We start from the raw sequence: 14,392 nt of genomic DNA on the forward strand, positions 1-14,392 counted from the left end.
AATACTGGGAAGACAGAACACTCCCAAAATAAACTACAGTTTAAAATAAACAAATGTACTGCTTTTGATGATAAATTTTCCAAGGGGCAAAGTAAAAGTTTGTCTGAAATGTTCTTACATTTAATCATGAAATACTCTTATATTCAATGCTGTAACATGGAAATGGGAAGAAAATTTGCTAGGTTAATTGCTTCCATCTTAAATTCATTTGCATATATAAACATAATCACATCACTAAGTCGATGTAAGATATAATCAAACCTGAATGGTGCTCTCAAAGTGTGGTCCCTTGACCACGTAGGATAAGCATCAACTGTTAGAAATATAAATATAAATACAAATCATGGACAAACTAAGACTTATTGGGTCATAGAGTCTGAGAATCAGTCCCAGCATTCTGGTTTGTGTTATGTTTTTCTTTATGCTTTTTTAATAAGTTCTCCAGGGGATTCTGGTGCATGATCAAGTTTGAGAACCTTGGCCTTAAGTTGACAGTTCTCAGACTTGAGGGTACATTTCATACCACTGGAAAGCATTAACAATACTGATTCTTGCATCTGATCCCCAGAGACTCTTATTTAATTAGTCTGGGGTGAGGCATGGGCAGGTGATTCTTTTACTGACAGCTAAAGTTGAGAATCCACCCTAATAGCTTTGAAACAAGTGACCATTTAGTTCCTTGACACACAGTCCACTTCTAACTCAGGCTTCACTATTTTAACATATCTGTTCTTATTTGCAGAATCAATTTCCAGAGTCTCTTTTTTGCCCAACATGAGGACTACCAAAAAAAGTTAAAAGGCTCTTTAAAGATGAAGTGAGAATCTTCAAGGCCCTTTCTAATTATGTGTTTGCCTACATATAGTTTCAACCTAAAATGTGCAGTTACCTTGTAAAAGCAAATGCAAGTAAAATGAATTAGGTTTTAAACAGGTGCTAATGAATTCCACTAAATTTTGACCCTCATTTGCAAAAGCTTCAACTCCTAAATACAACCAGAAGCGTTCCTTTTTTATTTTTAAGTCTATTTATTTTGAGAGAGAGAGAGAGAGAGAGAGAGAGAGAGAGAGAGAGCGCAAACAAGTGCAAGCAGGGGGAGGGGAAGAGAGACAGGGAGAGGAAAAATGCCAAGCAGGCTCCATGCTGTCAGCAAGAAGTCTGATGTGAGGCTCAATCTCATGAACTGTGAGATCATGGCTTCAATCTGAAACCAAGAGTTGGATGCTTAACCGACTGAGCCACCCAGGTGCCCCCGACCAGAAGTATTTCTAACCATTGGATTCTCATGTTTTAAAGTCCAAATTTTGGTACTATTTTCAGTGAAAAATAGTAGTTATGAAATGAAACAGAAGTTGTTCATGGAGCTAAAATATAAAAACAAAATAAATGATGGTGAGTCTTCTAGTAGGATTAAACCTCTGGGAACTTGGCTGATTCCAATGGGAAAAGTAAAATATGATCAGCCCAAATATTATAATGATGCCTAATAAAACTGGGAATTAGTTGAACTTACATTCATTTCTAGATTACTGCCAAGGAGAATGACTTTTTATGATGCAGTAAATTAAACAATTTATAATATTTTTGTCATTTTGCATTTACTGCGGAGATTTTTTTTAAATTTTTTACCATTTATTTATATTTTACAGAGAGAGAAATACAGTGTGAACGGGGGAGGGGCAGAGAGAGAGACAGAGACACAGAATCCAAAGCAGGCTCCAGGCTCTGAGATATCAGCACAAGAGCCCAATCCAGGCCTTGAAGCCACAAACGGTGAGATCATGACCTAAGCTGAAGTCTGATGCTTAACCAAATGAGCCACCCAGGTGCCTCAATGCAGAGATAATTTCTTTTATGAGAGTAATCCATGTCGTTCTCTCTTACAACTTTATTTTTTTTAAATTTTTCAGTGTTTATTTGTTTTTTTGAGAGAGAGACAGACAGAGAGAGCACAGGGGAGGGGCAGAGAGAGAGGGAGAGAGAGGATCAGAAGCAGACTCCAGGCTCTGAGCTGTCAGAGCCTAATACAGGGCTTGAACCCACGAACCATGAGATCATGAATTGAGCCAAAATTGGATGCTCTGGGTGACTGAGCCATCTAGGCATCCCTCTCTTAAAACTTTGAAAGTAAAATTGTGCCCACTAGAGATTCACTATCAGCTTCTTTTACTGACATAAATTTTGATGTATAATGACAATCTGAAAGATAAATGTATGTTACTACATAGAGGAACAAGTTTGGAGAGGACATGTTCTTATCTTATAAAGGGGAAACAGTACTGAGACTACCCCATGTGGCTTATTGATACTCTATAAAGTTTGGTGATATTTCAGAAGCAAACTGACAACTGCACTTCACAGTTGTTCCTATCCAGTGGTATACTGGAAGCATCTAATACCAGCTTACAATAACCAATTTTTAAATTTTCAAGGATTCTAAGAATTAATTATTAAGGATACATCCATTATTTAAAATAAACTATATGAATTTTATTTTGCTCTTGAAGTTAGTTATGTCTATTATATCTGTATTATGGAAATACCATGCATCGGTATGCACAACTTTTCCCAAATCCACACGCAAAAAGTCACGTGAGCAACTTGATATTGGCCATGACAGGAGTATTTACCCCACAAAAAATAGGTAAACATTAGATCATGGCTCCCCCACGCCAGGAGATCTTAAAAAATTTACCAACCCAACAATGAACAAAACTCATTATAGGGTATACGCACATTTAATTAGATAGTCATGAATATGGATATGTATCATGTCATGTTCTACTCCCAATTTGAACCCAATCCATGACTCCCAGACAAAGTCAACCTGAAATGCCTGAGTTTTAGTTTCAAGTATAGCTGGATTCATAGCCTTGTCCTTCTATTTATTAGCCTTGTGATCTCAAGCAAGTTGTTAAATGTCCCTAATTTTTTACTCCTTTATCTGTAAAATCTAGACAATAGTATGTTTCTCAAAGATGTATTGCAAATATTCAATAGGATATATGTGTCTGAACTTCCTGCAACCTTTTTTTCCCCTAACATCATGAAAAGTACAAGTCAGATCAAAGACCTAATTGAAGTTCTCTAATGAGCTCATTATGTATTTTCCTATTCTATAATGTTTTCATGGACTTTCTTATCTGAATTAGACTTCTCTGTCTTTACTGTTTGCAGGTTATTCATTACCCTTTTGGCATATTCTGGAAGGAGATGCTGAGAACAGAAAAACAATCAAGTTTTCCTAAATGATAGAACTTCCTAGATGCAGACCCAGCCACATGAATAGTCCGGACATTAGAAAGGAAAGGGATACATTTTTTTGAATCCCTTAACTGGCCAGGCTTTGAGAATTCTACATGTGAAATATAAAAGTGACTGTTATTGTGTGACTGTCTATTACTTTCTTCTTCAAAACTGCTATTGTCTTCTTTACAGTGTCAATCAGTACAACTTACTCATCTATACTTTATTCAAAGGTTACAACTTTTAATGTCTACAGGGACTTAATTGTCTAGTATTAGAAAAATTTTAAAGATAAAATTTTAGATAATGGAACCCCTAAATAGAGCCTTTTAAATTGAGGGATTAAAACAAAGTCTTCTTATTTCCCAACTGTTAAAACTATTATGACATGTAGTTAAATTATTAAAAAAAATATATGCTCAATTGCATTATATTCTAATAAATGTGCTATGGATATCTAATATGTTTCCCCATTAGTAATTAAAAAAAATGCATATCCATGCCTGAAAGATTCCACAAGTTCTTAGAAAACCTGCTTAATTTCCTTACTATGTTTCACTATACATCACTTTGATAAATGATAATAAAATCTATTGATACATGGGTACAAATGAGAATAACTAAATTTGCAATTTTATGTAACAATAAAATTTTTTTCCAAAAGAAGGATCAGTTGAAAGTGACTAGAAATTTTACTATTAACAAAAATACCTTAAACTAATAACAGAATTATATGACTCAATGCAAATGAAACAAATGGATTGACAACTATGTAATCTCAGCCTGTATTGTTTATTGCTCCAAGAATATATCATAAGCATGTCAATGAGAAACTCATAATTTAGTCCAAATGCTACCCAATGAGCTACTCTATTTGAAAAAAATAATCATTACGGACATAAGATTGATAATAATGAACATTTGAGAATATCATATTAGGTTTGTAACTACTTCATAATATAATCCTCAATGTTGGGATCCATTTATTTTGGCTGAGAATATGGTTACTGACTCATGGAATGGATATATTCCAAAGGTATCACTAAAGTACACACTCAGGCCTAAAAGGCAGTAATAAAATGTTAACAGATCTTTTGCCTTGTTGACCAGTATTTATAAAGAAATAAAGAGCCTCTTAAGAGAGACAAAATGACAGAATTTTCTCTTTGACATAGCCTCTACTAACAGCATGTTTCACAGACAACTTACCACAAGATGCCATTTCATCTGTCTGGTCACCACAGTCATCTTCCCTGTCACACAGCCAGGCTCTGGGAATGCAGCGCCCATTTCCACAAGAAAATTGGTCCAGCTGGCATGTTCTGGCTAAGATAATCCATTAAGGTACAAATAAGGCCTTTTGAGTAACATCCAGGTAAAATAAATGATGCAGTAACTCTTTCACACATAAGATATTCTATTACTTTATTAGATAAAATATTTTTAAAGTAAATTTTAATTTTTTGATACTGCCAACTTGCTCATCTTCTCTAAAGTTCACGTGCTTTGCCCTTCAATTTCAGGTACTGCTAAATGACAAGATATTCAGTAATCCTCACACATGTCCACAAATGAAGCTATGAATTCATTACATCACAATTTTTGCCTGGCACATGCTTATGAATATACAGTTGAATTAAATTTCATCCAACTTTTAATTAACAAAAAAGAATTTTACAGAGTCTATGTCAATAAACCAAGAAAACTTGCTGTCATGTAGTAGGAAAGATTTGGAGATTATATTAGGGTATCTAGTTTCTAATCATGGGGTCAGAATTGTTCTTTTCCTCTAACATTTCAATGCATTTATTTCTACATCTCAAAATGATCCAGTATATGAAACAAGAATGCAGAAAATATTTTCTAAAACATACATTTAGCCTTATGATGGACTTTTCAAATTCACTTTTCAGCATAGTTATATAAAAATGTGTAACTTTATTTTCCTTCCAGTTTTTATTTAAATTCTAGTTAGTTAACATATAGTGTAATATTGGTTTCAGTAGTAGAATTTAGTGATTCATCACTTATATAATAAAATCTATAACCTTTTAATCAAAGTATATTAGTAAACTTTGCTTTGGCCTCTCTCAAAAGTTTCAATGAACATACACATGGAAACTTTCTACCTTAGCCAAAAGCAGCCATTTTGATTGTTCAGTGAAGGGGTTATTGTTCTACAAGGAATTGGTTACCATTTTCTATTACAGTCAGGTCAACTTTTGAAAGCATGAAATCCTAGATAGCTACCCTAACTCTTCTCCCAGGCCTTAGTAACATACTTACATAGTTAGATATTTTTAAGTGTTTAATTCTCTTTTGTCTGTCTGAGATACAAATTTGTTTTTGTGAGTATCGGTTTCCTACCACCCCCTCTTTTTATTGGATCAGAGAAAAGAGTGGGAAATTGTAGGAGGGGGATTCTTCCACCTTTTATTAATATATGGGTTAGATGAGGATTGGACAGATGAGGAACAATTAGGGTCAGAATTTCTATAGCTATGATAAGAGAACTTTACCTAGTTCATAGATTTCCTTCTGTTTTGGGGCTTAAGAATCAGAAGGATGTGTTTCTGTTTCATCAAAATTCCAATGAACTAACAGTTGGTATAAAATTCAAAGTGGTTCAAAGGCAAGTCACCCAAACACATTAAAATGAGTCTCCATGGGGCGCCTGGGTGGCTCAGTTGGTTGAGAGACCGACTTCGGCTCAGGTCGTGATCTCGTGGTTTGTGAGTTCGAGCCCCGCGTCAGGCACTGTGCTGACAGCTCAGAGCCTGGAGCCTGCTTCTGATTCTGTGTCTCCCTCTCTCTCTGCCCCTCCCTCACTCATGCTCTGTCTCTCTCTGTCTCAGAAATAAATAAACATTAAAAAAATTTTTTTAATAAAATAAAATAAAAATAAAATAAAATAAAATAAAATAAGAGTCTCCATAAATCAGGGTTTCAGAGGTCATATAAAATAATTTCTTAAAAGTTATATGCTAGTTGTCTCCTTTTAAGCAAAGTGTAATTGCTATGTTAAAATGTATATATATTATTAGTGAACACTGAAAGGATCACTTGAGAAAAATGAAAAATTACTGGTTTGATTGGACATATTAGATTCAATGTACCATTTCTATCCTCAGTGTCTATAAATTAGAAATTCCATAAAATTATTACACTGTGTATTCTGCTTTGTTTATATGGATAAGGGTTCTGAATCTAAAACATTTCACATAATATTTGAGTTTTCCCTTTTTACAAGTAGAGTGTTTATTTTACATTATTAGATTTTAAGTATCTCAACAAACATGTATACTGCTGAAGTTTTCAATGTTGACATTTCAACCAGGATTAAATATTTGTTGTCTCATTTGGCTAACTATAGATTTTCTGTGAAATTATTCTAACATTTAGACTAAATCAACAGAGTTCCTAGGTAATTTCAATAAAACTATATCTACTTGAAATACACACACACACACACACACGTACATAGTCCATATATATATATATATATATATATATATATATATATATATATGGATTAGCCTAGAGAAGAATGAAGACATTGGCATTTAGTTCACTTGGTGGGAAGAGAGGGCATGGAGGTATGAGGAAGATTCATGTTTCTTACATGTCTGTATTGTTTCACTGATTGCAGTAAATACTCTTTACCTTTTGAGATTCAGGAGAAATTTAATAACAAAGGTTTCTTTTGTTTTGTTCTGTTTTTTTCCAATTCTTTCTCCCTTTTTCTTCCAGCTCTCCCTCATTATTTCCCTCTTTCCCTTCTTCCTTCTTCTTTTCTTTTTTCTCTCCTTTCTCTCTCTTTTCTCTACCTTTCATTCTTTCCTACAACTCTCCTGTCTTCCCTCATTCCCAACCTATTTCATTCCTCAGTCTTTCTTGTGTTTTTGCTTTAAAGAAGGATATAGAATTAAATAGTTCATTTCATCTCCATTAAATTCTAATTGACTCATAATAAGAATATATTAAATATCCCAATATTCCAACATTCTTTTATCTGATTTTTTTTTAATGTCACAGTACTCCTTGTTGTTCAGGCTTCATTTTAGCAAAGTTTTCTCAGATTTCTTTCATGAGGATCGCTAAGATGATTATAGAGGAGAATGAGAACTCCTAAGGACCTGTTTCACATTGTGTGTGGTGTGGGAATGTATGTGTCACCTCACTAACTCAGAAGCTTAAGGAACGGTTATGACCTATTACACCAAAGAGTATTTACTGGCTTATTATTGAGGAATAGTATGCCCTGAGAATCTATGAATTTTTTGTCCATTCTAATCATGGACTAATCCTCTGCTTAGTCCACCAAGGAAATTTAAGTAATTTCACATAAGAAAAAAAAAATGCTTCATTCTATAAATCTATAAGTACTTTCTGTCTCCATGATATAATCAGATTGACTAAAACATCACTTTCTAATCACTGGATTTATATCATAAAGATACAACCTTTACTTTTTCAGTTCTTGTCACCATCATTTCTAAATTAGTTTGGAGGTGAGATTAGCAGAGCAGCCCCAGAGCAATCTAATTTTGTAGCAAATGCTGCTGTAATGAAGAGGAAATTTACACTTCTTCAGTGGAATTGTTTATCTAGCAGTGAGTGAGAAATCCACTGTCACAACGTGATTTTTTTCTACTCATCACTAATTATACTTCTCCTGCTGTCCTGTAGCAGTGAGAAATCCCACAATGCACAGGAACAATAAGGAGGAAGAAGACAAGAGAGCTTCACACATTATTCCTAAACTTTGCTGTATTTTAATCAAAGCATTCTACTTAAACAAAACATATGTCATATCAAAACATACTTTTCAATTTATCTTGTAAAGAAGTTTCATCTTTAATATATCAGGTTTTCTTAATTCAATTGTATCTATTTAGTTTAAGTTTACTCAAAATTTGTGAAAGATGTGAGAAGAATAAATATTATATAATCTAACTACAATTCCATACTGTGGGGAAAAAATCTCATCTGAAATTGGCTAGGCTTTCATCTAAGTATCATCATCAGTGGCTATGAGGAAAAAGACTTGAAACTACTTCTCATCTTTGGCCTCTGGGTCTCTCTCATAAGTACAGAAACATATTTTCTTTTTGTGAGGAAGAACAAGCACCAAGCTCCTGCCTGTCAGCTCTTTTCTGCCTGATGTACATAGGTTGTTTCCTCTTCCAGGCATACCCTCCAAGCCCCTACCATCCTCTATGGACTTGACCTCACCCTCAGCAACTATGCCAATCAATCGTTCCTTTTTTTTCGCAGTGAAATATTTCTATCACATAGAAAAATATAAGACATAATAATATTAACACCTGTCTACAATCATATAGCTCTATCAAATCTTTTTTTTCCTATGTTTACTACAGACTATTTTTTGTTTTTTTTTTCAGAAAAATGTATTATAGTTATATTTAAAATCTCCTATGTAATTTTTTCCAATCATATATCTCCCTCTCTTTTTATATGTAACTACTATTCTTAATTTCTTATTTTTATTTCCATATTTCCATTTTTATTTCCATATTTAATAATCCATATTATTTCCATATTTCCATTTATAAAGCAATAAACACATATAGATTTGTTTTATATTTTTTTTTAATTTTTTTTTCAACGTTTATTTATTTATTTGGGACAGAGAGAGACAGAGCATGAACGGGGGAGGGGCAGAGGGAGAGGGAGACACAGAATCGGAAACAGGCTCCAGGCTCTGAGCCATCAGCCCAGAGCCTGATGCGGGGCTCGAACTCCTGGGCCGCGAGATTGTGACCTGGCTGAAGTCAGACGCTTAGCCAACTGCGCCACCCAGGCGCCCCGATTTGTTTTATATTTTTATATTTCATATAAATGGTACTAAATCACTTATAATCTGTCAACTTTTGGTTAACGTTCATTTTGAAATTAATTTCTGTTGATATTTAAGCTCTTGTTCATTCATTTTAAGTATGAAGGGCATTGTATTATGTGAATATAAAACTATATGTGTTATATATGTGAATATACATATATTTGGTGTTATATAGCCATATATAAATATATATATATATATATATATAGTTTTATAGTTTCATATATAGTGGATATACATATATTTGTTTTTCCTGATAATGGTCATTTAAATTGTTTCTAATTTCTCAATATTACCAGCATTAGAACAATAAAATTGTTACTTGAATCGCTTTGTACATAGGTATTAAGAGTATAAATCTAGAAATGGGATTATAGACTTGAAGGTATGTATGTGTCTGCATTTATGGATTTGATCAAATGCTTTTCAATGTAGAAAAACAATTTATATAACCACCAAGAGTGTATGATGGTTCCTTTTATTCCACAATCTTGTCAATGGTTAATTTTATCAGATTATTTTTCCTCCTTAAATGACTTGAACTATTATACACATCTCTTTCTCTTTGTCTTCCTTTTCCTTTTTCTCTCTTTCTTTTTTTTCTTTCTAAGGCTTAGCCTGGATATCACCTCCCTCAGGAAGTGATCCCAGATAGACAAAGACTAAATTAGTTTCCTTGTGCTTCTATTTGTAGCTCATTTTGAATTTTGCATTAGAATGACCTGTTTACATGTTTTCTCCCCATCTTCATTCAGCTTTTTAAGGAAAAACATAGTGTATTTTTCCTTATTTTATATCTAATGGCATGATAGATATTTATTGAATTAGCAGATTCATGGAGAAATACCAAAGGAACAAAACAAGAAATTAGCTTCTTATAGGAGAGGATTTTATTTTAGATATAAAGTACTCACAATGATAAAAGTTACAGGACAATGGATTCAATTACAAAATAATCCCACCCTTTGGAAAATCCTTTATCTATGATATTTTTCCATGTATGTAACTATATATAGTAATGGCCCAGACAGGGAAATTATCTAATGAATTTGCCATATATTTTTTTTCAGTATGATTAACTATGTGACATATTTATTTATTTTGGTCAAACAAAATGAAAATATATTGTAACATAACAACATACTTAATTTTCAAAGCTAAAAGGCATATTTGTTTTTCTCCTTATTCAGTTTCTTAAGGCATACAGAGACCATAATATCCACTATAAATATACTGTAAAGAAGACCTGGTCCTGACTGGCAGACTTCAGCTGGCATCACTAAAAGTGGCACTTGACGTGCAAAAAGATTGTGCCCTATTTCCTAGTGGACTACAGGTATAGGGTTTCCTGGAAATCTCACTAATTAAGATTAAATAAGATTGATTTATAAGTAGCTAGTTAATCCCAAACGTGCCTTTAAGACTCATGTAGAAACAAGCAGATTCTAAAAGTCTAGTAGAGATGAAAAAGACATGGTATTATGAATTGAGTCAGCAATGCTTTTTCTTTTAAAGTGAAAACAGACCTATCTGTTTAGGATGTAATGAAACATAGTCTCAGAATTATACCTTAACCTTAAAAAATAATAAAATTGTACCAGCTTAGAAAGACGCTTCATTATAAATCATAGTCATAATTGTAAGAACAATCTGGGCAAAATCAAATTGACCATACCTAAAATTCTAACTGATAGAATAATATAGTTTGATAACAAAATTATAGGCTTGGAGAATTAATCATACATCGAGTTTCCCCTAAACTCTTACCAACGATGTGAGTTAAGGCAAGTGATTTCTCCCATGCCTTGGCTATGAAATGAATGGGCTCGAAGGGAGAGGCTAGGACTAGAGGGTCTCTAGGGGTTCCTTTTGATTAGGTAGTCCTTTGTAAAACAGCCTTCCATGACACACAAAATATCTTGAGAATAATCACTCTAAAATACTGAAGCAGAGACAATAGGGGCAAGAGAATCGCCCAGGATCCTCACTAATATGTAACTGTGGATAAAGAACTGAATATAAGATGCAGGTTAGGATTATGGAATGGCAACTGTTTTGCTCTTTCATTGTTGTTTAGTAAATGATGAAAATCTGTTAAGGAAATATTTTCTAGTTAATTCATACTCTGGGAGAGCAGAGAGAAGTATACAGGGAAATAGCACTGCACAAAAGTACAAGCTTTCCCAAGAGAAAACCAGTGGCCCAACTTAGAGTACAAACCAGGCTTCAAGAGCTTCGGGTCTTTTCTCCACATGCTGCCTTTACAGTTTTCAGTAATTGGTTGCAATAATTTTTATTTAGTGAGACTTATTTTGGAAAATAGAGGAGGGGAAGAGTTGATACATTTTGACATTGCAGTATGTAATGATTGAAAACAAATTTACTAATCGTATCAACATGAGTCATCAAATACAGTTCTTTTCATTGTTTAAAAAGTAGCTCTAGGCTGCTGCTAGTCAATATTATTTTTCAACACTTATCTGACTAATCATGACCTTTCTGGCGATCTGTTGTAACTTGTACCACAAGCTATATATTCTCATTCAAAGAGAATTTGATTAGGGATTCACAGATTTATTACAGTGGGATAAATTATATGGCAATGTAAATAGGCTTCATGATCTTGGGACTTTCATGAAAAAAAAAATTATCCCCACATAAATAATGTCCCAGGAAAAGAAAACTATTTACAGAGGTATTCTGTAGCAGACTAAATAAAATACATAATTTTTTAATGTAAAAGAAAACAAAACAAAACACACACACACACACACACACACACACACACACACACACACACACCAGTTGTCCTTGTGAGATGGCCTATATCACAGCATGCTAACAAACCTTAACCTCCAATGCCAATTAAAATTTAGCAGGAACAAGTCTTGTCCAAGTAGTCTATTGACACTCAACCAATATGGATAGATAAAGTGCCAAATTACTTTGCAAAGCAGAGTCATGCCCAAGAATTAAGTAAAAGTTAATTTGTATTCTAGCTTTTGTGGCATCCAACTCTGAATTCATTTACTACAACAATAATAAGATCATCAGCCCTAGGAAGGTTCAGCTTAGTTCAAAGCACTGACCTCCATTTTTTTGGAGACTAACTTTGGAAGGGATCTATGTATATATTCAAGCAAACCTTTACCTGCACAGGTTTGATTGGATTCATCTTCATTGCTTCCACAGTCATTAGCTCCATCACAGAGCCATCTCTTGGGGATACAGCGATTATTTTTGCATTTAAACTGATCATCAGGACAGCTATGATTGACTGGGAAGGAAGGGAGGGGTGTAGGAAGAGAAGAAACAAGGTTATTAATTTAAAATTGGATAAATTATGATTATTTTAAGTTATAGTTACAGAAAAGTCATAGTAATTATTATAGTATAATAAATGCCACAGCTTCTTTCATTCATTGTTTCATATTTTGAGGAAAGTATTAATATTCTAGGCTGTGTTAAAATATAATACTTTTATGAAGACACCAAGAAATTAAATCTCACATAAAAGGAAATATATTAATTTGTTTATGTCTTCACTAAAATCAACTATCTCACTAAGTTTGTTTCCCATCCCTTATCACAGTGACTCAATTTCAGAATTTTTGCCAAACATATTTGAAATACCTCATATTTTAATATGAAACATAATATGTATCAAATAATTCGATCATATATTAAAATACATTTTCTTAAGCCACACATGCACTCAGTACTTATTGAAATATTAAATAAGCCTAATTTGGTTATGCTTTCTCCAATGTTTCTTAGGACTGGAAGGAAGAAAAAAATGCATCATTTGTGACTTGGAGTTGATGCGAAATATGAGATACTGCATCATTTTAATAATGAAAATGAGCATCGTGAGTTTTTATCCCTAGTACAAAAAATAAACATGCATCCGCAAGATATACTGAGGACAAGACCAATCCTCATATGGGAAGCTGTGCACAGCTAAGGATTAAACCTCCAATATCTAAACACAGCAGGAGGCCATCTTAAAGTTAACCTTCTGTGATTATTTTCCTGCATCCTGGAGGCTAAATTCCTAACTGAATTGGCATGCTCCTCAGTATTTGTTTCACCACTTCACATTCTTTTTGAAGTAATTTTCCTTGTGCCCAGTAGTTGCACTTCTGTATGATAAAAATAAATTTTGGTATTAGTTTTACTTAGAATTTGAAAAATAGCCATTTTATCATGCTGTTGCATAGCAAATGTATGCCTTTCCAGCCAGTTTCTATAAAACACTGTATCTTAAAGTACCTTAGGTGAGAGAGTGGTTTTATCACTTTTTAGAAAGTTTTTATTATGCATAGTGAAAAAAATAGGGGGGAAAGCCTTATGTTTCCTGGCATTTGAGCACGGTTAACATTTTCTACTCACTTCAGGGAGTTGAGCAAGAATAGTTGCTCATGAGAATGAAAGTCATTCAAGATGTTAGATGGTCAACATTTTAAAGTACCAAGATTATGCAAAAATATTTCAGTGAAGCTTGATCAAGGACCTTTGCAGTTTTCATCAATGATGTAAATCAGAGTCCAAAAAGGAGGCATAAATACAACTCATACTCCTGCAATTTGAATTGAGAAGCTAAATGATAGAAAATCGAATGATAACAGAATTCAAAGTAAAACCTTATGAGTATTTAAAATAGAAATAATCTTCTGAAATGAATTGCACAGTGTTGGAATATTAACCATGGAATCTCAGGATTATAATGCTGGTCTGAATCACTGCAAGTTTAGAAAAGATACCATCTCGTTGGAAGGAGGCCTGAGAGGTTTAGTGCTCCATTGCCCCATTTGTTTAGTGATCTCTCCTCCAGGTGTGAGGTGCTGTGTTACACTCTGAGACTACAAAGATGTTACCACATAATGTGTCTCCTCATAAAGATATTCACCAAGATAAGGAAGCATATGATTGCGATACTGTTGGTTAACTAACATGATAAAGAAATACACATGAGATGTTTAACTCCAACTGGGCTATATAGAGAAGATTTTTTGATGTTCACAAGAGATTTCCCTATAAAGGTAATGTGAAACTATGGTGATTTCCATAGATTAGAGTGTTACACAGGAGAGAAACAGGAGGACATTTTTTTAGAGATCTACTTGTAGTCCAAATTGATAAGAACAAAGATTGTAAGTGTATGATGATACGCATGTAAGGCTGAAAATGTAAACATGAGTCATGACATGCAGTGCTTTATATATGAGTCGGTGGATTTTTTTGTTAGTTATAGATTTACTGAAATAATGAGATTAGACTTCA

General features: G+C 33.6%; 1 protein-coding gene across 1 annotated transcript in view; it reads right to left on the reverse strand.

Annotated features, from left to right (window-relative positions):
* The window catches only part of LRP1B (LDL receptor related protein 1B), a 1,901,338-nt gene that overhangs the window by 719,691 nt on the left and 1,167,255 nt on the right, over positions 1-14,392 (reverse strand). The window contains exons 17-18 of the mRNA XM_043576625.1: positions 12,261-12,386; positions 4,456-4,572 (exon numbers count right to left, since the gene is read on the reverse strand). Coding sequence (XP_043432560.1) covers positions 4,456-4,572; positions 12,261-12,386 — 243 coding nt within the window. The remainder of the gene's footprint in view (positions 1-4,455; positions 4,573-12,260; positions 12,387-14,392) is intronic.

Source organism: Prionailurus bengalensis, chromosome C1, assembly GCF_016509475.1.
Source record: "Prionailurus bengalensis isolate Pbe53 chromosome C1, Fcat_Pben_1.1_paternal_pri, whole genome shotgun sequence".
Classification (NCBI taxonomy): domain Eukaryota; kingdom Metazoa; phylum Chordata; class Mammalia; order Carnivora; family Felidae; genus Prionailurus; species Prionailurus bengalensis.